Genomic DNA, 27377 nt, shown 5'->3' with positions numbered 1-27377 from the left:
CTGGTGAATGCTAACCTGGTGAAATGCTAACCTGGTGAATGCTACTATGCCTAACCCTAACCCTTACTCTAACCTCAGTAAAACTATGGCCTGGCTTGGCCAGACTATATACTAATGCAGTTAACTAACTGCATCCCCACCTTGTTTTAACATGGGTGGATTGTTTAGCTGTGCTAGGCTAGTAAAACTATGCCTAAACCTAACCTTAAAACCTAACCCTAACCCTTAGTCAGACTAATGGGACATCAAAATATCAAGATTTCACCAGGGTTAAGGGAAAAACGAAAGTGTTTATTTAAACAGATTTAAAGATCCATTAACTTCAGATCAAGTTGAAGACAATCATCTTTGCAGTAGGGGTGTGAAAGAATATTCTTTATTCGAATATTCGTTCGAATGTTAACAATAAAAGAATATTCGAAAGTAAAAAATTGAGCTTCAAATTAATTTATATTTAATTAAAACAAATCTACCGCACTTCTCGCGAGATTCTGGGCGCATGGAACGTTAAAAGGTGGCTGGTCTCGCAAGGCAGAAGTCTCCATTCGCTGCTGCAAAAGTGGGCTGATCTACAGGTCCACAATGCGTCGCTGATCCAATACGTTGTGGGCTTGTACATTAAGGGTGCCTATTTAGCAACACCGTCATACGGCGAAGAATAAACCTCCAGCTGCTTTTAACTTTCCCTTCACACTGTCACTGGCCGTCGTCCGCTCCGCAGGGAAGGCTCTCTCCTTTCCGACGGAGTGGAGAGATGCACTCGCCTCGCACTGCAGTTCACTGCACACTCAGTGCTTTTAAACTTAATACGTTGATTCAGAATGATTAACGAGTCAAGCTGAAACGTGCGACTCATTTGGTAGTGACGGGAAGCCGGACAACGAGACTTCTCCACCGAAAAACACAAAGCATGGATTTCTTCTCTCACGAGTCATTCTCCCCGCACGCAGCCACGGTAACGGTAAAACTCCGTCACACTCTTGTAGACTACCTAATTTGGTTCAAACCAAAACATACTCCATTGGTGTGATTAAATTGCTCGTTTCATGTCGTGGCTGTTCCAACTCCATCACAGGCTGCTGCTGTGACGCTTCGCAACGACGATGCGATGCTGCCAGGCACGTGCACACAGACATCAAACGGGGCTTGAGCCCCTGCCCTTTTAAGAGAGAATTGTCCACCAAAATGCCCTTTTAGAAATGTCAGCCCCTGCCTCTATAGCATTCTTTGCACGGCACGTCCCTGACCAACGCGGACCTGGCTGCACGACCGCGACTGTCTACAGTTTACAGTTTAGGCATTTAGCAGATGCTTTTAATCCAAAGCGACTTACAATAAGCAGATAGCACAATATATAATATAAATATCACAATAATAAACAAGTTAATATGTCAGTACACCAACAGCAATATAACAATGCAAATGAAATAAATAATTAAAGAAAAAGGTTTCTTAAAAAAAAAAAAAAAAAAAAGATTAGAATAAACAGCTTCGAATTGCGAATGCTTCGAATTATTCGATATTTTCGATTATTCGAATTTATTCGAATCAACGGTGGATTTTTGGGCGAATATTCGAATGCTATTTTTGGCAAATTTTCACAGCCCTACTTTGCAATGCTTAAATGCTGGATGCAAAATCTTATTTGTGGGATGCTTATTGCTAAAATCTACAGATAAGACAGGATTACCACACACTTGGGCAGACAGATTGCATGCTGTGATGCAGAGACACACATGAGGAAAAGTACTGGACCGTTACACAATCACAGGGGTGTTCAAGAAAGAGGAACTTGGCCGCACTGATGCACAGAGTTGCAGGTCTAATGTTGGACATGATGAAAACGTATAATTATAAGAACTAGCCCTTACCCGTTCAAAGATATGAGCTCTGAAATTATGTGCAGTGTGTGGGTTATGGGGTGTGCACACAGTATATGAGGGATGGAAAGTAACTTTAAAGGAGCTATAGTCAACTTTTTCATTGTAGGGCCGACACTTTGTTTACATCCTAGTCTATAGACTAGAAGAATGTAAACAAAGTGTCGGTCTGACAATGGCCAAAATGATTTTATCATTATTTTACGCTTTTTGTAGTCATTTTTTAATAGAAACACATATATGAAGCTTATCTTTTTATAAAATATTTTCAAAACATTATTTTTATTTTAGCATCCGTTTTTCAAGAAAAAGTTGACTATAGCTCCTTTAACTGGTGCTTACATGATAATATGTAGGAGCATCAATGTAAGAAATACCCGTTTCGTTTAATGGCTACAGAGATACTGTGTATCGATCTGTGTGATTTTTGGACAACATCTGTAACAGGGCCAGACAACCCCCCGCGCACGCACGCACGCACACAGCTGGTTAAACATGTTGCCTCATGCTAGATGCAGAATAGATAAGCCTCATGCTAGATGCAGAATAGATAGTAGATACCATAAAAATGCTAATATACAGCATACGATTTGTGAAAGTGACAAAAGGGCTTCACAGTTATGTTAGGTGTGTTCATATGCTAATGGTGATGCGATTTCAGATCAATTGCTCCAGCCACTGAGGAGAAACGCTGTTTCAGACACTCAGACAGACAGACAGACTTTTGGAAAATTATATGTTTGATAATGTAAGTTAATAAACAGTATTGATCGGTTACACCCCGCCACTCCGACATGTCTCCTTTCCGACATGTCTCCATTCCGACACTAACCCTATCTCTAACCCTAACCCTAAACTTAACCTCTATGGAAGTGTTGCCACTCCGACAAGACGAAGTCAATTTCGGAGTGGCGACATGTCGGAATGGAGAGCGACACCCGTATTGATCATACTAAAGTACGAAATGAACTAAATCAGGGATCGTCAACCTTTTTCATGCCAAGGACCCCCTAGCTGAGAGAGAGATGAAGCAGGGACCCCCCACTACATACTGTATAAAATTATACAGATTGAATGTTTTCACTTGTTTGACAGCACTATCATCAGTGCATGTTGGATTCCTGTTGAGGTGATCTTTCAGATATTTAAACACAACTTGTTTGCTTCAACTTAAGCTGGACAACTGGAACTTTCACTCTGTACTTGTTCTGGTATTTTCCCCCTTTACACCAAACCTCTTTTCCAAAAATAGCTGATCTACTGTAAGGCACTGGGAGCTTGTAGATCTGCTATTTTTGGCTAATGTTCTCCTCAGAATAGGGATGCAAGGGTCCAACTGTTTAATGTAAAAACAAAGTTCTTATCACACAAAGATTTGGTGCCCCCCCTGTAGTAACTCTGAGGACCCCCTAGGGGTCCCAGACCCCTTGTTGAAGATCCCTGTAAGATCCGTGTAAAATATTTGTGATGAAATGGGATATGTATTTTCTGGTTATTTTTCTGTTAAGGGATATAAATGCATTAATTGGGCGAAGGGTCATTTGAAACGACAAACGCAGACAAATGCAGACAAATGCAGAAGTTAACTAAACTTGGTCACTCAGCAGTGATGGGGAAATGAATCCACCCAATAACGCAATACATACAGTTGGAGGGGGTACAGCATTGTGAAAACAGAGATATTTCACAATGTGTCGTCATATAGTGGCCACCCCTACCCTCTGGAACGAACTCCCTAAATGCATCAGAGACGCCCCCTCCCTTCCCACCTTCAAAACCGCTCTGAAAACCCACCTATTCAAAATTGCCTTTCCCAGCTGAACTCGGATCTACTCTTGTTTTTATTGTTTTATTGTTTTTTATCTCTTACTGTATTTTCTACTGTATGTTCTACTAGGTCATACCCACTTGTCCGAAATGTAAATAGTCCATTATAAAATTACTGTTCACTGTTTACTGTTCTTTTTTTTTTTTTTACTTTCTGGTGCAAAAACAAAACAAATGTCATACCTCAATTTGTATGCCAAATACCTATATAGCTATGAATATGACTATGGGTTCACACTTGTTGCGACCATCAGGTCGCATTTACTACCAAAACCTCCACCGGCTGTCTGTCAGTCTGTCCGTCATGTCACACTTTTCCCCAACTCATATCTCCGCCACCGGCTTGTTTGTGTATTGTATGACATCACGCCACATCATCAGCTGTGGACTCTGTGATGTCATCGTATCTCCATATATGGCCATCTCCGTATATGGAGATATAAGTCGTCCATGCCCAAGTATGGGCTGGTGAGGTCAGACTTTGTGTGATGCGTAGGTTATCTCCATATATGGAGATCTGAGTCGAGGAATGCTCTCTTCCCTGGTGAGAATTGCCCCTTTATATAGGGCTTGTTTGTGTATTGTATGACATCACGCCACATCATCAGCTGTGGACTCTGTGATGTCATCGTATCTCCATATATGGCCATCTCCGTATATGGAGATATAAGTCGTCCATGCCCAAGTATGGGCTGGTGAGGTCAGACTTTGTGTGATGCGTAGGTTATCTCCATATATGGAGATTCAACATTCCAGTTGTAACTATGGCTGCCCGTATGACGTGAGAGGTGGAGGCCCTAAATCTCACTGCTTCATTACTTAGTCTACGCCATTCTGTTGCTCTGACTCTGCGCCTGTACAAATTCTCCTCTTCACTCTCCCACAAATTAGACACATCCTGCTCTCCTCTGTCTCTCTGCCTGCCTATATGTCTACTTTAACTCTCATTTGGTTTCACAAACTTGCACAACTGCGAGCCATATTAATGTGAGACACTCTGTCACACCTTGCAAGTGTTTAACTTATATCTTTGCTGTCTTCTTTGCTACATGTCACTGCACTGTCAAGCTGACTCTTCTACAATAAACGCCATCTAAATGAATACGCCTGTCTGCTTTTTCATCACTCAGCCACTGTGCTCCCCACAACATAATCTGTGCTTGTCATATTTCAACACAACACCTATGTTACACATTTGCACCACCTACATAATGACATATCTCTGCCGACAGAAACACAACCATGTCACTGCTAAACCACACATTCTCTGGCCCAAACAATGCAATACATTTGCCACACACATCCCCCTACACCCAGGAACCAATGCCACTTACAGCCCTCTTTTACATGTGACCTGACGGTCGCTTACCTCCCGATTAGGGAGTCTTACTGGTTATTTTATATTTTTAAGTGTAGCAACAGTGCTCTTATTTTACATTCCACAGACCAGAAGACAGAGCGCTCCACCTGCCCCAAAGTTGTATTTACCTGCCAGGGGCAGGTGGGCAACCCTTCTCTGGTATAGCCTGGAATACCCGCCGATACCAGCATTTATTTTGCCGATACCAGTATCGGCAGCTTTGTCGATACTGGTATCGGACCTGGGGCTGTCACGATTATGACATTTTACATGACGATTATTTGTCCCTCAAATAATTGCGATTAACAATTTAATTGTGTTTTTGTCGTTGACAATTACATTTCTGTTTGGCTTGTAGGTTTTGAAGTTGCACATGGCAGATATATTACACATAACACCTAAACCACAAATATACAAAGAAATGACTGACATATTTGACTTTATACTTATAATTATGACAAAAAGAAATGCGACTATGTCAAATAATTGTGATTAGACGATTATTATGTAATAATTGTGACAGGCCTAATCGGACCACTCCATCCATCCATCCATCCATCCATCCATCCATCCACATCCATCCATCCATCCATCCATCCATACCTGAGGATGACACTGCATAATGGTGAAGAGACCTTCGTGAACAGAGAGGAAAGCTGATTGGTAGACGGACGGGGTCAGGTGGTCCAGGGGAACCAACTGGAGAGCGCCCAGAGCCGTGGTCACATGCTGCGGGTTGGAGAGGAGCCCCTCCCCCTGGCGCAGCAGCGTTGTCATGGAGGTTACCGTGGGAACCGTGAGCTGGAGGGTGAGGGAGTGGTCCTGACTGGACGCTCGCACCAGGAACTGAAAACAAGTTGAAAAGTTACAACACGCGAGCCAACAAACACGTGCCCGTAGCACTACTGCAGCACTTACCTACACTCAATGACAATGTAATTTAGATAGCATTTGGGACGGGGGGATTATAAAGCTTTTACTGAATAGGTACTTGGTTTACCTGTGTTTTTCTTAGATTACTATTTCTATGCTATTGATGTATTACCTTGCTATTGTAAATCGCTCTGGATTAACACATTCTCTGACAGGTATTAATTATTTTTTTCTGTAACCAGTGCCAGGGTTTTTCAGTGTTTCTACCCATTTTCGAGGGCGATCGCGCGCAAATCTCCGGTTGTTGTAGCTTCACCTAGTGTCCACTAAACAGCGTTGGCGCTGTGGAAACCTAGATCCAGAGATAATCGCATCTCCCTGCAAAAGAAGTTGAACCCGGATGGAGAAGTTCTTTTCATTTCCGGGATATCTTTGCATGCATTTGTCTCCCAGCAACCACGGATGGTCCGTACAGTAGCGAACGGTGACATTAATATACTTGCATTAACTGATATCCGGAGATTACTGACATCTCCGTTTTAGGCAGAGTGTGTTAAAGAGTGTCTGCTAAATGCCTAAATGAGTGTGTGTTCTCTCACCACCATAGTAGAGATGATCTGTGGTGCTATGAGCCACAGTGCTTTAGAACAGGCCTCTGGTAGATCACAGCCTGACACCAGCTTCACCATGGTTACCGCAGACAACACCTCCTGCACACAAACATCATCATTTGATCCATCGATCCAAGGATCACATGGAGCAAGATCAAATCCCATGACTGAATGTGTTGAACGGCCAAGTCCTAATGTGTGAGACAGTGAGACTATTACGATTTTATGGAAGATGCTTCCATATGTTGCTAGTTTGACCACTTCAAATGCTCTAATCTTAAAATAATAACCAAAAATGGTCCTCTCAATGTGTCTGTGGACCTTTATTAGTGTGGTTGCCTATAGGGCAACATATTATTGTTCCGTTTCAACTTTATGGAGGAACCTTTAGCCAATGAGGAAGCAGCATTCTCTCGGTGACGTCACCTTTATGCAGCTTCTTCATTGGCTAAAGGCTACTCGATAACGTTTTTGCTGCTTCCTCATCATGGGCTGAAAGTTACTCTATAAGTAACCCCTAACTGACTTGAATGGGAAAATGCAAAAACGGCAACCACACTTGCAATTTCCGTAGCAATCTTTCTACTTTCTAGCTTTCAAGTTACATCATACATCATGTTAGTCTATTGAAAGTGGGAAAGATAGCCTGTACCGTGGCCACTGGCCAGACCACTGGGGAATATTGTGGGAGAAAACACTTGTTGAATTTGAGTGTTTCTGCTCTGGCCATCCCCTGACAACGATAAGGCAGAGGCCTCTGGGATTATAGAAATATTACCTCTAACAATAGCCATGTGTTGCATAGAGAATACAGTTTGCTGCCTTCAGGAAGGAGATACGCTGTTCCAGCATACAAATACAATAAGGTCAGACTAAAAAGGTCCTTTGTCCATCAGTCGACTTTAAGGCTTAATCATGAGTTTGGCCAGGGGTAGGCGAGGCATTGGATATTGCTCTTGTCTGTATATCCTTATGATTGTTTGTTCCTTTCTGTTAAATGTTTGTATATATGTTTTGTATACATGGCTGCTGTGTCGCATGACAAAGTACTATATCATATCATATTAGTAAGATAATAATAATAATAATAATAATAGTAATTAACCCTGTGGTTTCCAGCTCTCAGTTTGCTGGCATCCAGTCCCTCTCTGACCAGCAGCAGCAGCTGGTTGAACTGTTCTGTGGTGCTCTTCTCCAGCAGGGGGCGCAGGAGCTCCTCTACAGCTGGCTCCAGTTCACACACATCACTGAATGACAGCCAGGGAGCTGAAAGTAAACAAACACCGTGAAAATGTGTCATGTAGGAACTTTCAGAATTGGACATGAATTTTATTTGAATCTTTTCATAATAATACATCCGACTTATATAGTGCTTTTCAAGGTACCCAAAGTCACTTTACAAAACAGAATTATGAAAAGTAAAAAACAACTTTATTGAGAGAGATATTTAAAAGGCAGATTAAAATAGCAGAGAGGGAGAGTAGAGTAAGGTAGGGAAAGAAAGTCTTAAAAGGTGGGTTTTGAGGGAGGCTTTGAACACAGCAAGGGTGGGGGCGGCTTTTAGGTGAGGTGGGAGTGGGTTCCAGAGGGTGGGGGCTTCAACTGAAAAATCCCTGTCACCCCAGGTGTGTTTTTTGTATTAATTTCTTTTTTGTTAAATTCCGGGAGGTTGGCATTGCCAGACCTGGGGGGGGAGGGAGGGAACATGAGGTTTGACGACTTCAGACAGATAGCAGGGAGCCAGGTTATTGAGGGCCTTGTAGGTGGTGATCAGTATTTTGAAATCAATTCTTTGTTTTACTGGGAGCCAATGGAGGTCATGGAGAACTGGGGTGAAGTGATCTCTTGATCAGGTTTTGGTAAGGAGGCAGGCATCAGAGTTTTGCACATATTGAAGTTTCTTCAGTACTTTGGAGGTGGCACCATAAAGAAGGCTATTGCAGTAATCGAGTCTGGATGTGATGAAGGCATGGATGAGTGTATCTGCAGCAGTTCGGGATAGTGTGGGTGTGGGACGGAATCGGGCAATGTTTGGGGGGATTGGAAGGAGATGGTGGGATCCAGGATGACACAGGGGTTGCAGACTTTGTTTGGAGGTGGATCATAGATTTATATGGCAGTTGTGTGTAAAACGGGTGACTCCATGTAAGTTAGGACAACAACAGATACATTTTACACCTATAATTTACTAGGGGCGGTAATCGCTAGGTACGTACCAATTCTGATTCAGAGGACTACGATTCAATTATAATTCATCGATTCCAATACATCGATTTATTTCCCCCTCACTGTGTGACTAATAAACAAAGTGCTTTCTTAAGATCCATAATGAAAACAGATTAATTCACTTCCATTATCTTTATAGAATATAAAGAAATGGAAGAGTCATTTTAGTAAAAAAATAAAAGAAAACGACAATAACAATAACAATACTCAATACTTCTGCTAACCAAAAATGTTGACATTTGGGAATCGATTCAATTAGTGTCACGTTAGATTTGAACCACTTTAACCATTATTTTATCCTTTAACTATTGATAAATAGCAGATATACAAGCTCACAGTGTGGCACCGAGTTGTAGCAGGTCTACAAGCTCGCAGCGCTGCGCTCGGTGCTGCGCTGCGTGCTTGTAGAACTGCTATTTTTGAATAGGCAAAGTATAAAATAATGGTGAAAGTGACCGGCCTTTTTTTTTTTTGCTTTTTTTACCCCTATAATCTACCTGCCAGCAGCTTGTACACGTTCAGCAGTATGTGAACGTAAAGCTCGTCCATCTCCTCTCCTCTCCTCTTCTTCTCCTCCTCCTCCTCTGTGGCTCGCTCCTCCCTCTCCCTCCCCCTTCGCACGGCGCGGTAGAAGACGGACAGGAAGCGCAGGGCAGCCAGCAGGAAGTCGACGGGCCGGGCGGCGGCGTCCGAGTTGATCTCTCTGAGGAGCTGGTGGCTGAAGCGGCGGTACAGGGTCATGTGAGCGGGCTCCTCCTCCTGGTCACCCAGGCAGGACAGCTCGCATCGCAGCATGGCTCTCACCACGTCCACCAGGAAGGCTTGGCCCAGGGCTACAGGGATAGGACCATAATCATTATTTATCCTGATTTAAAGAATCACTCACAATAATCGTATCGCAGAGATTTTAAAGCTATACTGTGTAAGGTCAACTAGTGGTCAGTAGCGGTATTGCTTTTTTCGGTCGTTTTTCGGCCGGAGTCGTCGCGGACCACCGCCGCGGACCACCGGAGCGGCGCCGCAAACCACCGCGACCGATAGTAATCCGTGGAGGGGTAGAACGCATGGTAGAACGTAATTTTCTGGCCAAGATTTGTGGATTAAGAGGTTAAAATCCTTCACCATGGTAAACACTGTAGCCAAGCGGAGGCGCTTCCTGGAGACCAGAGCAGATAAGCTGTGATTGGCCGGTAGTGTACCATGTGTGCATGATCGGCGATGTGATTGGGCAACGTATACACAACGTATACAGATGATGCAGATTACGTCATTTTGGCGCGAAATCCGGTCCACGGCCAGGATCATAGAAAACATATAAAGAGAAGGCTTCAGAAGCTGAAAATAACGGAGTGGGTGTTCTAAAACTTTAGCGATTTAACAGTTAGGACAATTTTAAGATTTGTTTTATAAAAAAAGTTACATGGTACAACTTTAAAGATAGGGTGCCATGATGTTTTCCCTCTAAAACACAATGATCAGGTATTATGATTATACTAGGAGGAAGATTGTTTTCTCCAAGAAAAGTGTACAGAAAGTGTTAACTAGAAATATGCAATTGGAAATTGCAAGTGTGGTTGCCGACGTGACTAATCTATATTCTGCAGCAAGCTAACTGTCATGTGAAGCTCCACCAATTGATTCCCTCCCATTGATTCCCTATTGATTACCACTCCCATTGATTCCCTATCACATTTATTCCCTATTGATTCTCATTCAGAAATAATTTATCTAGAATAAGGTTTATCTATAAATACAGTTTCCCCAGGACTACAGTGTGTTGCCCTGTCGGGCAACCACACTAATTATGTTTCTGAAGCGGTGAAAACCGCTTCCTATGAGTGGCTTTGTGTGTATCACGCCCATATATGGTCATTTTAGTCCAGAATGAACAGGCTTTTTCAAAAACAGAATGTCCGTTTAATTACCATATATGGTGATCTCAGTCCAGAATGAACAGGGTTTTTCAAAAACACAATGTATGTCACCTCATGTCCATATATGGTCACTCCAGGCCAGAATGAACAGGTTTTTCCTGTCCCGTACGTGCAAAATATCAGTCCAGAATGAATAGGCTTTTTCAAAAAGCAAAATGTGTGGTGTCCCTCCCGGTTAGATGAATGGATACTTTGAGGATTGGTCAAGCTTCACATGATAATTTGGCCTTCAGGGTTTATCTGTCTTGTACATGCAGTATCTATTGCAGATTATCAAAACAGATGAAAAATACATTCAGAATAGAGGTTTTATCTGTCCACCGCTTCACTTCGAACCGAGGTTTGATTTTTATTATGTGGCCACATCCACTAGTCCATTAAGTGTGCCTGGTTGTCAGGTGAATGATATTGGCATTTTAGTTAAGAGTATTAGGCATATTTTGAAATGAATATTGCGATAATATCGTAAAGTCACAATTATTTTGGTCACAATAATCGTGATATGACATTTTCAAATCCCTACCCAAGGCGGCGCCGGCCGGGTTGTCCGGGTCGGCCGGAGTCTTCAGGACGGCCCCCACGGCTCGTCCCATCGCGGCCGTGGTGGCGGCGAGCAGCTGGGTCAACGTGCCGTCCAGTGGTGGACTCTTCCCCAGGTTGGAGGCCATGGCCTGGGAGTAGGGATGCAAATAATTATAGATTAATCCAGACATACTCCACCAGATTTAGATGTTCAGTAATCTGATGGAGGTGGGCACAAAGCTGTTTAAGCCCCTTATTTCTTTTTTATTCAAGGCTCTGTATCGACGGCCTGAGGTTATTAGATGAATACGAGGTATCTGATTAAGGATTACTGTGATTATGATAATCTCGCATTTGATATCACAAACACCATACAGTACATGTAACTTTCACTACACAAAGTAAACATCAATAAATAACTAGACCAGGTCAACCTGGTTGTGCCAGACCCCGGTTCTGCCAACCCTCTGGGCCTATACATTTAATGGTACATTTATAGGCTGTCTGTCCCTTTATAGGCTGTCTGTCCCTCCCTCATGTCATCATCATTTGTGACATCATTGTGACCAAATATGGAGAAAAGAGGGAGGGACAGACCGACAGACAAAGCCTTTTGCTTTGTCTGTCGGTCTGTCCCTCCCTCATGTCATTGTGATGACATGAAGGCTTTGTCTGTCGGTCTATCCCTCCCTCATGTCATCATCATGTCATCATCATGACCATCTATGGAGAAAAACCGGACAGACCGACATTTGCTTATGTAGGCCTACCCATTTCATGGGTCTGGCAAAAATACATATATTGTATTTATAATCGTTTAATTTAATCAATTAATTAATTGCAATTAACCCATTTAGATCGGGTACACATTATTAATTAAGCATTATTTTATGCATTAACTATTGAAAAATCGTGAAAATGTGTGCAAGTCAGAGCTTGTATATCAGCTATTTATTTAATTTTATAATTATTTATTTATTTTTTGCATCTTGGTTACTGATTTTCACCGATTTCCTGCTGCGGAATATGTTTTTAACACTATTCTATTATGTGGCGACTAGATGTGAGCCTCTAGACATTTAGGATGGGAAAAATATATAAATTAATTAACCCCTATTTCAAATTGGGGGATATCTTTTTTTTACTTAAAATGCATATCGGTTCATAATATCGGTTATTGGCCTCTTTGATCACGACTTATCAATATCGAAATTGAACATGAAAATCCCATATCGGTCGACCCCTAGACTAAATGGTTTAAATAGATTTCAGACTCATTGTTAACCCCCGTACCAGGGAGAGAGAGGTCAGCGAGGCCAGGAGAAGCTGGACCCCGGCCAGGCGGTGGTCCGTGGTGGTGGTGGTGGTGGGGGTCCCCGGCTCCTCCAGAGCGGTCAGGTAGGAGGTGAACTGCTCCAGGTTAAGCCGAACGCTGCTGTTCCTGTGTACGATCAGCTGGACCAGCGAGCGCACGAAACCCCGCGTCTCTCTCAGGAGAGCCGACCAATGGGAAGCGCTCGCCGGGCGTAGTCTTCCCCCGTGGCAGCGGGAGAGGAGCGAGGACACGGCCGCCTGCAGCAGCACGCTGCCGTACATCAGCTTGAGGACGCTGGGGGAGTTCCTACCCTCCAGGAGAGAGGCCAGGAGGCTCAGCAGCTCGCCCAGGATGGGAGCGTCGTCTCCCGGTGTGTCGTCTGCAGGGGTAAGGGCCGGGGCCTCGCCGTCCGGTAGGGCTGTCATGGTTACACATTTAAATTGACGTTTAACTGTCACACAAATAACTGCCATGAACTGTTTAATTGTGTTTTTGGCGTTGAAGACTGGAACATATGAATACAAACTTAATTTATGTTTGCCATTTAGGCTTCATAATCACAAGCTGCACAGGGCAGCTTATTGACCTATTTAACCTCACTCAATGTCAGATTTATTTAACCAAAAAAAAACCCCTCATTGCCAGAATTTGATCTTTTTAAATGTAGTCACAGCATATCCATCTCAACTAAGATATAGTAGATCGGTGGTCTCAAACATGCCCATGGATGCCATGAAAAATTGTCAGGTTTCGATAATCCCATGCAAAGCTAGATCTTTTTGAATGAAGGCTGCTTCAGAGTTTGTTTAACAGAGTGAATGAGAGCTCGCACACACACACACACACACACACACACACACACACACACACACACACACACACACACACACACACACACACACACACACACACACACACACACACACACACACACACACACACACACACACACACACACACACACACACTCATGTGATCCACAGCCCTCAGAAAAACACAAAGTCAAAGGCCCCCCAGTGGTCAGAAAAAAAAAAGTATCTTTCAATATACTACATGGCAATAGCAGATCTACAAGCTTACAAGCTTGTAGATCTGCTATTTCTGCTATTTTTCCAACTTTTCAACATGGAAACGATTCGGACGATCCTCCAAAATAACTGCGATTATCTCAAATAACTGCGATTATCTCAAATAATTGCGATTAGACGATTATGTAATAATTGAGACAGGCCTACCGTCTGGCTGTGAGGAGGCGAAGACCAGGGCGAGGAACAGGAGGAGGAAGAGGCCGGAGAAGTCCTGGGCGTTCATCCCATCAGGGTTCAGCTGCGACGCCACGCGGAGCAGGTTCAGCAGCTCCTTCGCCTGCGCGTCGCTCAGCGACACGACCGCCCCCGTCTGAGAGGACCTGGTCATCTCCTCCACCAGAGCCTCTAGCTTCGCTCTGTCGCCTTTCTCCGGACAAAAGAAACCCACATCGCGAAACTCGAGAAGCGTGGGGCAAGCCCGGGGTACGCCCGACGCCACGAGAAGTCCCGCGATCCTTCGCAGGAGTCGCCCGACGATGGCCGAGTACAGCGAAGGCGACTCCACCGGGGCAGGGCTCAGGAAGAACTGCGAGGATATGAGCGAGACGGACAGAGCGTCGGGCGGCACTCGGCTGTCGGCCTTCCCGTCGCTCGGCTGTCCACCGAGCAGCGAGCCCAGAAGAACGTCCGCCACGCACGCCATGCCCTCCTCGTCCAGGTACGGAGCGATCAGAGGCAGGTTGGAGGTGATGAGATACCAGTGAGCGACGTGATAGGAGCTGGAGTCCACACTTCCCACCTGTCCGTTCCACGTCTGCTTCCCGTGTGAGCCGGCCTCCTCCAGCTCGTCTCTGGCTACCAGGAACTGCGCCGCCCTGCGCAGGGTCGCCGCAGTGCCGGGTTCGGACAGCAGAGGGCCGTCTAACAGCGCCTTTTTCAGCAGCTGCAAGGTCAGGAGTTTGATGAGGTAGCGGCTCATGTGGCTGGAGGAGGAGGAGGAGGTGGGGAAGCCCCGGGGACCATCTGTCAATACCTCCCCAGAGAGCAGAGCCTCCATTTGGGCCAGGACTGAAGCGCCGGCCGCTCCCCGCGTCTCGGCGTCCGCGTATCTGCTGCAGTGGATTTGGAACATCACGCTCATCTCCACCCAGCTGTATCGGAGAAGGAGAGCTGCTTCCAGAGTAGTCTGCCTCCAGCGAGATGATGATTCCAGGTGTGGGGATGAATCTGAAACCTCCATGTTGCTCTCACCTTCCGTTTCCGGACCTGCAGTCGAGATCTTCTCCTCGTGGGAGGGCGAGGACGCCAGCTGTAGCAGGGCCGTGGCTGCCTGTGCCGTCTCCTCCATCAGGCCGTGTGTCTGCTGTACCAGGGGCAGAGGAGAAGCGTTGTCCAGGGTCTTCACGCTGAACAGCAGAGCGTGGAGGAGCTGGCTGAGAGAGAGCAGCTTCAGGGAGGCGTCTCCTTTGTCGCCGTCCAGCCCTCGACACTCCGTCTCCATCGCTCTGCTCTCGCCTTCCCCGGACTCTTCGCACCTTCCTCCCTCCTCCTCCTCTGCTCGCTCCTTTCCCAGAGCAGGCAGAGCGTACGTCCTGACGCTCCCCAGCACCAGGGAGCAGATCTCCAGACTCTGGGAGGGAGGCGTGTCCAGCAGGCAGTCACTCAGGGAGGCGCAGAAGCCCTCGGACAGCAGCGGGGGCCGGAGGAGGAGGCGCCCCAGGCCCGGGGTGGCCGGCCGGCAGATGACCGGGAGGAGTTGGGAGAAGAGGTGAGGGAGCTGACGGAGCTTGGTGTAGGTGTGGAGGAGAGCCGACAACAAGAGCTGTGGAGGAGGAGGAAAACACAGCGACTAAAGAAACCTTTTCGTTAAGATTATTGAAGGGTATTCAATAATCGAGTAAAAAGGACCCCAATGGAAACAAGTCATAGTGCTTTCTTGGGGCCTCTTAGGCCTCACTCACACTATTAAAGCGTGCCCTGGGGGAGGCGGGGGGAGGAGCAGCGTCCATTTCATTCCCTAAGGAAACTAGAGGCAAGCTTCCATAGGGAATGAATTGGACGCTGCACAAGCACAGGCCACATGATTTAACTGTGTGTCTGCGGCCTCAGAAGAATAATCACCTGCACGGAATTTCTCATAACATGTCTGCGGTGGGTTTTTATGAATCAAACACTTTGCAGATAGAAAGAGGATAATTCAAGCTTTCCATACAGCCGAAATGTTGGCGAGTTTGACGTTGTTTAATACAATAAAAACAACAGTCTGGATGCACTGGCTGCCAATGGGTGGTATTGCAACCCTAGATTCAACATATTTAAAACAAAAATCTAGAGCAGGGTTCTTCAACCGGGACCCCTAGGGGGTCCCCAGAGTTACTACAGGGGGTCCTCCAAATCTTTGCGTGATAGAAACATTTTTTTCTCCTTTTTTATATTAACCACTTGAACCCTAGCGTCCATGTTCTGAGAACTTTAGCCAAAAATAGCAGATCTACAAGCTCGTAGATCGGCTGTTTTTGGCAAAGAGCTTTGGTGTAGAGGGGAATAAGAGCAGACAAAGTACAGAGTGAAAGGTCAAGTTTATGACAGACAGTTCAAGTGGTTAAATATCTGAAAAACACAAATTGACATGAATCCAAAATACACTGATGATTTTGCTGTCAAACGATGAAACTATATGGAATGCATGAAAAGGTTGTGGGGGGTCCCTGCTTCATCGCTCTCTCAACTAAGGGGTCCTTGGCCTGAAAACGTTGAAGACCCCTGATCTAGTTTCAATGTGCGGCTAGACGCAGGGTTAGGGTCACAGACCTGTCTGGCTCTGTGGACGCGGGGCTCCATGCACTCAGAGTCCACCCAGGCTGCAGAGAACAGCTGCTCCAGGTGGGGCTCCAGGATCAGGTGGTTCAGAGCCAGGAGGACGTTCACACAGCGGTACCAGGCTGGAGTGCTGCACAACAACATGACAGGAGCTTAGTTCACCTGCTACATTTAACCACTTAAAGCAATTATGACATGCTGTTTTTACCAATCATAACAGTCTTTGTCCTGGTCCTTAAAACGTGTGTTAAAATGTTAAAACCATGGCAGTTTTTTTGAAGCGGTGAAAGCCGCTTCCAAGGAGTGGCTTTGTCTGTCCCGTACAGTCTGTCCCATAGGCTTCCAAGGAGTCCCGTGTCCGTGTCATGTCCCGTGCATGCAGTATTGAGGATTGGTCAAGCTTCACATGACAATTTTGGCCCTCCAGACAAAATCATTCATTCATTATGAATTCATAAAAATATAGAACTAAAACACATAGAAAGTATAGACCTAGAACACAGAATGTATAGATCTAGAACACAGATTTCATAGCTCTAGAACACAGAATAAAAATTCACCGCCTCACTTCGAACCGAGGTTTGATTTTTGTCTCTCTGTGTTCTGTTGCATTTTGACTTGCAAAGATAGTATACCGAGATTCCTGTAGGTGTCGTACTTCAGGAACTTTCCTGTTAATCGTTGCTTCTTTTGGAACGCAACAAGTGGTAAATGGTAAAAATGGTGCATTGGAACGATACAAACACAGCGGAAAGTAACACAGGTAAATGGTAAATGGTGCATTGGAAAAATACAAACACAGTGGAAAGGTGATATAACCACACCCTCCCCTGGACGATGATGCGTTCGTCCAGAGGCCAATGAACTCCCTTTTCTGAGCCTAATTATTCAAAATAACTACAGATTACAGAACAACCACTGAATGTTGAAAGTTACGTTTTTTTGGGGGGGGTGTAATTGAGGTCAGGAAACATGAAAAAAAAAAAAGCCTAAACATTTTTAAAAATATTTATGTCATAAGGCCTTCAACTAATTCGCTGCATTTAAAAAATGGCTGCCAAAGTGCCAGGATGCCTCAAGTCTCAATAGACTTCCATGTAATTCATAGTGCACGGATCATGCACGCCCATGCAGAGATCATAAACAAAAAATCCGCTTGGAAATCCGTTCAGGCATTCATGAGATAGCAGCCATTATGTTTTCTTTAAATGTAAACAAACATGGCTGCCATGTTTGAAAGATGGGGTTGGTATGGGGGTCAAACATGCAATTTCGTGATCGCGAAACTTGTGATAGAGCAATCAATGAGTTAAGACCTGGAATGCATCTGTGTCATGCTATACTTGAACCGCTTTAACCATTATTTTGTTTTAGCTATTGAAAAATAGCTAAAACAAGCTCGCACGCTGCGAGCTTGTAGACCTGCTATTTTTTGTATTATATTTTGACCCGATTCTACAAATGTCTTCTAAATCCTTCTTCTAAATCAGTGGTTCTCAACATTTTCCTGTCAATGGATCCTCAAAATGGACCACCATCTCAAAATATGTTGTTCTAGAAACAACACCCAGAAGCAAATATTTGAGTTACAAATGTTCGGTTTAAAAAATATATATTCAAAGATTTGCAAAAAAAAAAAAAACACGATTTGTCTAAAATAGCAGATCTACAAGCTTGTATATCTTCTATTTTTCAATAGCCAACACATAAATGGATAGATTTGCCGGGGACGCCCTGCTTGTGACGGCTGTCTACAACTGCTCTCTCTCTCTCTCTTTTATATAGTACTGTGTTATGCTGTTTGAAGTTGGCCATTTTTAAAGTAACATTGTGGATGATAATATCAAACTCGTGGGTATGGAGGAATAAATATGGACCAAGCCTAACTGTAGCAGGAAGTACCAACAAGCTTCCATAGTAGGGCAGTCACAATTATTACATAATCGTCTAATCGTAATTATTTGACATAATCGCAAATATTTTGTCATAATCGTCATAATCGTGAATGTTGAAAAATGTTCATACATTGACAAACATTTTCAGAAATAGTGGAAATAGCGGATCTACAAGCTCACCAAGCGTCGCATCGCGACGCGTTGTGAGCTTGTAGATCGGCTATTTCCACTATCAATGTATTTGTCAAGTAGAACGTTGACAAATATGTCAGTAATTTCTTTGTATATTTAGGTTATGTGTCATATCTACCATGTGCAACTTCAAAGCCTAAAAGCCAAACAGAAATGTAATTATCAACGACAAAAACACAATTAAATCGTTAATCGCAATTATTTGAGTGACAATTAATCGTCATGTAAAATGTCATATCGTGACAACTCTATTCCATAGGAGATATTTCCGACTTCTTTGGGCCCTGGTGGTGGAATGGCCTGCAGACCAGACTCAAATGTTCTTTTGTGATCCCTCTAGTGAGTTTTAAAAGGATTGCTAAGGGCACAGTTCCCAGACACTGCTCCTGCTTTGACGCGTAGCAAATGTTGTTGTTGCTCTTGGGTTTTTATTAATAGTTTTATATTGGTCACTTTGTAGATTCTAGGTAGTGGGTATTGTTTTTTTAACGGATGTTATACGTCTGTCATTGTTATTGTCCTGCATTTGTTGTTACTGGCAGAGCTATGTAACATTTATTGCCGCTTCTCTTGGCAAGTCCACACTCCTAAAAGAGGTTTTAGTCTCAATGTGTTTTGTTTACAGGTTCAATAGAGGTGGTTAGATAACTAACATTTGTTGAAAATTCAGATGAGTGAAATCAGGGGTTTGACAACAGAGATTTCTCGCCCAGTGGTTCCCAAACTTTTCAGGTTGAAACCAAAAAGAGAGATTAGACGTGTACCCGCAACCCAAACTAGTGAAAACAGCAGATCTACAAGCGCACAACGCAACACTTTGTGCCGCGTTGCGAGCTTGAGGATCGTCTATTTTCACTACTCAATGGAATATGGAATTTCTTATGTGTGTTCGTTTGTTTGTTTTAAAATGTATAAAATTCTACTATACTATTTCTCCATTCTATTTCTCCCATGGCAGTGCTACCTTGGCTGGGCCTGGTGCAGCAGCTGCTGGGCCAGCGTCCTGTAGAAGGCCAGCTGGGCCCCTCCGTGTCTGATTCTGTCCGCTGCCACGTTGTAGACGCCGGCCGCCAGCGTCTGGCCCAGCAGGGACTCTAGAACCAGCAGGGCCAGGCTCCAGCTCTCTAGAGGACCCTGGGACACACTGCTGGCCCCCAGACCCGAGCCCAGGGTGGGGAGCAGCCTGGTGAGGAAACAGAAACACAGCATCCTCTGTTCCTCCTCGTCCCGTCCGCCTCCTCCTCCTCCTCCTCCTCCTCCGGACTTGCTGCCATAGTTCTCCAGACAGAACCTGTTAACACAATGATCGCCAGGTAATTATTAAGAAAAGGTTTAAATTGTATTTGTTCTCACAAGTAAAAAAAAAAAAGAAGCAGTGCTTTATTTTGGGGGTCACGGCCAAAAAAGGTTTGAGAACCCCTGGTATAGAGCATTAACAAATTCATCCATCAGGGGCATTTACAACTCATTCTTATGACTTCCTATCTAGCCAAGCTTTCTAAACTAGGCTATATATTTTTTAAAGAGAAAACAATAAAAATATAAAAATAAGCTAATATTCGACTTCGGTGAACAACGTCGAATAGTGACTTTGATATTTGAATATTCGAACATTTGGTTAATGCCCTAGTTGAGACCCCAGTAGCTGCTGTGGCTGTAAAGTAAGCTAATGGCGATCCAATTAATCAGCCAATCAAATCAAACCTAACCTGAGGAGCAGTGGCAGGGCGCTGGTCTTGACGGCGTAGTGCTGGGCGGGCGGGCAGAAGCCGCCGGCGCTCACCTTGCCCAAGACGGTGCCCACAGGCCTCAGGCTGCCCTGCTTCACCCCCCCGCCTCCTCCTCCAGGACCGCGTTTCCCACAATCCTCCTTGTTGTTGTTGGGGGACGGGAGGAGCTCTTCCTTGTAGGAGGTCAGGTGTTCAGCAGGGAAGAGAGCCGATTGGAGGATGGCATCCATCTTGGCGCGGAGGTCTCTGCTGAGCTGCGGGCGGAGGTGGTGTTGTTGTTCTCCGCCGGTAGGGCTGTCACCATTATGAAATTTTACATGACAATTAATTGTCACTCAAATGATTGCGATTAACGATTTAATTGTGTTTTTGTTGTTGACAGTTAATTTTTTTTTTTTTTTTTTTTAAGATTGTTTTTTGGGCTTTTTATGCCTTTATTTGATAGGATAGTAGACTGACAGGAAATGGGGAGAGAGATGGGGAATGACGTGTGGCAAAGGTCGTCCGGATCGGGAATCGAACCGGCGACGCCAGCAGGCATCATAGCCTAGTATGTGGTATGCGCCTTAACCACCAGGCCAGCGGGTGCTCCGACAGTTACTTTTTTTTTGGCTTTTAGGCTTTGAAGTTGCACATGACAGATATGACACATAACCTAAATATACAAGGAAATTACTGACATATTTGACTTTATACTAGATTGTTAGTGATAGATTGATAGTATTGACATTGGTTCTCAGTTAATAAGGTATGTTTATAAATGGCAGTGGTACGGCCTTGTACATGCATGTTTAATATAAAAGCATGAATATATTAATCTATTATTTTAATAGCATAGTATTGAGTGCACAATAACATGGTATGTTACATGAAACACAATTCTATACATATAAAATATATGTTGTGGCCCCACCCCCACCCTACGAGGTAGGGGGTCCCTGCTCCATCTACCCATCAGTTTGGGGGTCCCTGTCCTGAAAACGTTGAAGACCCCTGCTTTAAAAAGAACATAGATAGTGGAAATAGCCGATCTACAAGCTCACAACGCGTCACAATGCTCTGCTATTTCCACTATTTTGGAAAATGTTTGAAAATATATGAACATTTTTCAAAATGGAAACGATTATGACGATTATGACAAAATAATTGCGATTAGACCAGGGGTCTTCAACGTTTTCAGGCCAAGGACCCCTTAGCTGAGAGAGAGATGAAGCAGGGACCCCCAGATTCCATATGCCGTAGTTTCACTGTTTGACAGCACAATCATCATCAGTGTATTTTGGATTCATGTCAATTTGTGTTTTCAGATATTTAACCACTTGAACGGTCAATACTTAATAAACTTGACCTTTCTCACTCTATACTTAGTCTGCTCTTTTTCCCCTACACCAAAGCTCTTAAGTTCTCAGAATATGGACACTAGGGTTCAAATGGTTAATATAAAGAAGGAGATTTCTATCACACAAAGATTTGGAGGACCCCCTGTAGTAACTCTGAGGACCCCCTAGGGGTCCCGGACCCCCTGTTGAAGACCCCTGGATTAGACGATTATGTAATAATTGTGACAGGCCTACCCGCCGGAGGTCAGCAGGTGTCTGAGCAGCAGCAGGGGTTGGATGAGCTGGTTGGTCACCACCGTGAAGACCCTGTTGGGGTTGGACTGTTGCCGCTGGACCCATAAATAACTGGACAACACCTGGAGCAGTGCTTCGAACAGCTGACCCGACCCCACGCCGCCTTGCGGCGCCCGCGACCTCTCCGGACGCTCCGAGACGGTCGGCGCGGTCGGCTCCGAAGTGTCAGGATGATCGCTCATAGGTTGATCCTCCGAGGACGCCGCCGCCGCCGCTACTTCCTAGATAGATAAGTTACCTTTATTATCCCAAGAGGGAAAATCAGTCGCCTGGAGGCAGCACAGCAGTTTAAGGTTACAAAGTTACATGAAAGTATGAAAAGAAATAAGTATTGTTGTGTACAGTGAGTAAACAAAGCAAAAAAGAAAAGAAGCATCAACAATAAAGTGTCCAGAACATTCATCGCTACATAATTTTCTCACTGTTATCTTGTCATAACACAAATAGTAATACTTAGACAGTACTTGTAAGACGCCAGGCTCAGGGCGACAATTCTTGGCCATCTGGCCAGTGATGTATATCGGACAAGTTACCCATATATGGAGACCCTGGTACCCATATATGGAGATCCATGTACTTATGGTACATTCCTTTTATTCCCATACGTGGAGATCCCTGTCTGAACCAGCCACACAGATATGGGCTGTCTTCCTCCATATATGGGCTTAATATTAATGACATCAGGGATCTCCATATATGGGCATAAAGGGGATTCTTTTATGAGTGGTTCCCATGACATCACAACATACATGCCCATACATAGAGATCCCTATCTGAACCAGCTTTGACCACCACAGTGTCAGGCGTTATAGACAGACAGACAGAGATAGGGAAAGATGTGCCGGTGCAACTACCGTACTTATCAACGCAGTGCCAAACCAAAAAAGTGACCCTAACCAAATAAAGTGTCCATAAGAGTCATTTAGGGATGGGACAATAATTGTTATAATCGTTTATCGTGATAAAAAACACTCACAATAATCGTATCGTGGAGATTAAAATTGATCATGGAATTATCCTCTGTCATGCGCTGGGATCAATTCACCTTTTATTTGCCTATATTATATTGTAAATCGCAAATTTCTTTGGTCACAATAATCATGATATGACATTTTCATATGGCCCCATCCCTACAGTCATGACATACTTCCTCTTGGGGTCCTGTGGGCGTGGGCGTGGGTGTGGCTGCCGGAGGCTGCTGCGTCGTGCGCTGCAGCGCGCGGCAGGCCACGGAGCAGAGCTTGGCCAGCAGCTCGGCCATGAGCTCGTACTTGGTGGTGAAGACGGTGGAGAAGGACGGCACAGAGAGCACGCCCCGGCTCACGCTCAGCAGCACCGACAGGCCCACGGAGGGGCTGGAGCCCGCACACACACACTCCTGGAGACGGTCCAGGAGGAGCTAACGGAAAGAAGAAATGCGTGTCAGTAAGCAAAGTGCATAGAGCCAGAACTAGGGCTGCGCGATATGGTGATAAATATCGTTGAGAGAGACGATACAATGTCTCCACGATATGCCTTTTCAGAGATATCGTATGTATCGTGATACAATGAGGGAGAGCCTTATAAAAAATATCCTGTTGAATTGTTAATACAGAGATCCAATGCAGAATTTCATTTAAACCTGCATTTTGGTCTAAATCAGTAGTTCTCAAACTTTACAATGGCAAGGTCTCCACTTAACTCTGACAGTATACAAATGAAACTAAATGGACCTGTCCATTTGGTTTCATTTGTATACTGTCAGAGTGACATACTTGTAAAGTTCAATTTAGACCTCTCAAAAGGAACCCAGAGAGTCTAGTTTTTGTCAAGTAACTTGAAAAATAACCATAAGAACCTACATGAAAAAGAATCATGATAAAATCGTAATCATATCGCCCACCCCTAGTGTCAGTAAGCAAAGTGCATAGAGCCAGAACCGACACCTTTCGACCAGATGGATCGTTTTGGCCCAATATGTTGATAGTTATATCGGTGTTGTCTGGGCAGAAACCTTCAATCTCCATGTTTTAACATTTTGTGTTTTTTCTTAAATCAACACCCAACTTGATCATCACTACAGCGTCTCACAATAGCTGTTTTTGCACTTGAATCCTGAAAAGTAACAGGATTTAAACCGAAGGATCATTAGTCCGAAGGTTCATTAGTCCGAATTTGTTAAGAATACTATGCCTATACTCTAACCCTAACCCTAACCTCAGTAACCCTAACTAAATTCGGATTAATGAACCTTCGGACTAATGAACCTTCGGACTTATGGGCAGTCCCCTAAAAATAAATTAAAAAGAAAACGGTTGTCGAGATTGGCATCAGCCCCACAAGATGTGGCATCAGGTCAGCCTCTAACATTGAGCTTCTCTCTGTACCAACCTGTGCCACGTTGATCCTGAGGTTGATGCTCTTGCCCTTGCTGAGCAGGGTGTGCAGCTTGCTGCTGTGGAGCAGGTTGTCCAGGTACAGCCACAGTCCTTCCAGGACACTGGGGGAGAACTCCACCTTCTGGCTGTAGAAGCCACTCAGAGCATGGCTGACCCAGTCCAACAGAACCTGGAGGGAGAGAGACCATCCATGGAATAAAGCAAATATATATATACTGTATATGTCACAACTGAAAATGTTTATCCACAAGTTTCCAGCGTCCCATCGTGATTTGCGCAGAAGGTGGGCGGCAGATCCGGCTCGCAGCTACGGTGCGTCGCAGCCGAGCCGAGCTGAGTGTGACGTAATCGTATTTGTACTGTACTTGATACTTCATTTCCCATCTACGGCCAACTGAACTCTCCTCACCAAAAATAGCAGATCACGACGCATCACGTTGTGACGCGGTGAGAGCTTGTAGATCAGCTATTTTTGGTGAACTTTCCCCCCAGAATAGGGATGCTGGGGTTCAAGTGGTTAAAACGTTCTAATCTTAAAATAATAAATCAGAGCTCAGTTATTTTCGCTGTGCGACATGCTTCCATAGAATTAAACTTTTTCATAGATTTCATAGATAGCTTCATAGACTTTGTTTGACAGCACTATCAGCACTTGTATTGATGTGTTATCAATACATTAGTAAACCTGACATCTTGAAGCAAATCATGGTTCTCTCCATCAACCCTGTGCACTTTATGGGTTCACTGCCACTAATGCATCCATGTAAACCTGGAGTGCACTTTATTTTCTGTGCCTTGTTAAATTTACTTTTATTCATGGGCTTTGAAACTTGCTACATATTAAGAAATCTATGGTGAAATCTCGATATTTCTATGTGTCATTATCTTTGACTAAGGGTTAGGGACGGGTTAGGGTTAGGTTTAGGCATAGTGGTTAACATTCACCAGGTTAACATTCATCTGCGTCAAACAAATGTTACGTCGGAATATCGACACGCTCCCGAAATCTACTGGGTAATGTCCAATTAGCGCAATAGGCTGATGTGGCAATAAAGACATTTGCATATCCAAGGCCTGAGCCAACCATCTTGCATAATAATGGATTGCATTTCTATAGTTATTTTCCAAGTACTCAAAGTGCTTTAAAATGGTCCATTCATTCATACATTGGGAGGTAGGGCTGTCACAATATGACATTTTACATGATGATTAATTGTCACTCAAATAATTGGCGATTAACGATTTAATTGTGTTTTTGTCGTTGATAATTACATTTCTGTTTGGCTTTTAGGCTTTGAAGTTGTACATGGTAGATATGACACATAACCTAAATATACAAAGAAATTACTGACATATTTGACAACTTACTACTTAAAAAAATAACTTTTTTTAAGTAGTAAGAATTTTTTAAGTAGTAAGAATTAAGTAGTAAGAATTTAAGTAGTAAGAATTTTTTAAGTAGTAAGAATTTTTTCAACATTCACGATTATGACGATTATGACAAAATAATTGCGATAATGTCAAATAATCACGATTAGACGATTATGTAATAATTGTGACAGCACTATTGGCGAACAGTCGACGCCAGCGTCCTCCACTTCCCACATTCACACACCAATGGTGGCAAGCTGACACCGACCGACTGATTGTAGACAATGTGGGGCTCAGTGTCTTGCCCAAGGACACTTCCACATGTGAACAGGAGGAGCCAGGATTTGAACCACTGACCGACGAATCATCTACTGTCTGAGCCACAGCCGCATATCTTTAAACCGTCTTCTTGAATACGTTATCTTTATTTGAGTTTTTGGACGATACCTGTTCTTTGTTGGGCAGGAGGCACTGGGAGGAGATCCAGGCGAAACGTGCCAGTTTCAGCTTGTCCTCCCACGGCGTGCGAGGACTCTTCAGCTTCAGGTGGATGCCAGAGTAGATGGCAGCCATCACTGCTGCTGGGCTGTGAGAGAGAGAGAGAGAGAGAAAGAGAGAGAGAGAGAGAGAGCAGTGATGTCATTACGTGCGCATCCCGCATCAAAAACTCATTCAAGTCGCCCAGGGATTCATTCATGTCATGGTCCTGGGGTCCCGGGGATGCGCCTCCATTGTAGTCCATGTTAAAATAATTTACCGGGTCGCGGTAAAAGAAAAACATTTTAAAATTCCACAGACACCACCATTGTTCATGGGTGAAAGCATCCTACTTTACCCTACGTTAACACAAATAAAATCCACGTAGAAAGTCTTAAACAGGCGATAGAAACGTCAATGTTTTGATTCCACCGACGTCAGACGCCATTTTGCGTGCCCGAATTCATTAGGGGCACATGTTTTAGTAGTTTTAGTAGTTCTAAGTTCAAACATTAGCAAAATTGTAAAATAAATATAAGAAATAGGCAAACATTTTGAAAATAGCCGATCTACAAGCTCACAGCGCTCGAAAACATTGTATTGAGGACTCATAAAACTTTTCTGGGACCCACTTTTACATTGAAAACCTAGTAACATCACTGAGAGAGAGAGAGAGAGAGAGAGAGAGAGAGAGAGAGAGAGAGAGAAGATGGTCAAAGTGGACCTCAGATAATCAGACAAAACACTCACATTATTCTTCTCAACCACACTAAGACCTGGAACGCATCTGTGTCGCGTTAGACTTGAACCGTTTTAACCATTATTTTATGCTTTAACTTAAAAAAAAAAAATAGCAAATATAAAATCTCACAGCAAGGCTCACAGAGTGCCACGCTGCGAGCTTGTAGATCTTGTAGATTCTATAAATGTCTTCTAAATCCTTCTAAGGTTTTTGAAAATGATTTCTATGATCAGTGGTTCTCAAACCTTTTCATGTCAAGGACCCCTAGAATTACATGTATCTGGCCACCGACCCCATCTCAATATATGTTGTTCCAGGGACCCCCCAGAAGCAGAGATTTTGAGATACACAACACAAGTTCTATTCATACCATAATCATAAGGACATGAAACGCTTCGGCCATATAGTAGATTTGTATTGTGTATGTATGTTACACTGGCAGTTGTTTGCCAAATGTGAAAAAGTAAAAAATAAATGTATGTTTGGAAAAGTACATGAATGTTAAGTATATAGGCTATACAAGATTGGAACCTCTAAATTTTAGAGTCTAAAATGTACTCTA

At 44.0% G+C, this 27377-nt stretch overlaps 1 protein-coding gene across 1 annotated transcript in view; it reads right to left on the bottom strand.

Moving 5' to 3' along the window:
• urb2 (URB2 ribosome biogenesis homolog) overlaps positions 1 to 27377 on the bottom strand; it is a 40038-nt gene that overhangs the window by 11658 nt on the left and 1003 nt on the right. The window contains exons 2-15 of the mRNA XM_080729895.1: positions 26044 to 26182; positions 24218 to 24394; positions 22995 to 23246; positions 21788 to 22068; positions 20193 to 20507; positions 19448 to 19774; positions 16388 to 16526; positions 13784 to 15398; positions 12527 to 12966; positions 11235 to 11382; positions 9275 to 9610; positions 7657 to 7817; positions 6540 to 6650; positions 5671 to 5913 (exon numbers count right to left, since the gene is read on the bottom strand). Of these exons, the coding sequence (XP_080586021.1) occupies positions 5671 to 5913; positions 6540 to 6650; positions 7657 to 7817; positions 9275 to 9610; positions 11235 to 11382; positions 12527 to 12966; positions 13784 to 15398; positions 16388 to 16526; positions 19448 to 19774; positions 20193 to 20507; positions 21788 to 22068; positions 22995 to 23246; positions 24218 to 24394; positions 26044 to 26169 (4671 nt within the window). The 5' untranslated portion in view covers positions 26170 to 26182. The remainder of the gene's footprint in view (positions 1 to 5670; positions 5914 to 6539; positions 6651 to 7656; positions 7818 to 9274; positions 9611 to 11234; positions 11383 to 12526; positions 12967 to 13783; positions 15399 to 16387; positions 16527 to 19447; positions 19775 to 20192; positions 20508 to 21787; positions 22069 to 22994; positions 23247 to 24217; positions 24395 to 26043; positions 26183 to 27377) is intronic.

The sequence above is a fragment of the Nannobrachium achirus genome (assembly GCF_963921795.1).
Source record: "Nannobrachium achirus genome assembly, chromosome: 7".
Taxonomy (NCBI): domain Eukaryota; kingdom Metazoa; phylum Chordata; class Actinopteri; order Myctophiformes; family Myctophidae; genus Nannobrachium; species Nannobrachium achirus.
Note: the sequence above shows the minus strand (reverse complement) of the source record. Positions and strands in the feature narration are given on the sequence as shown.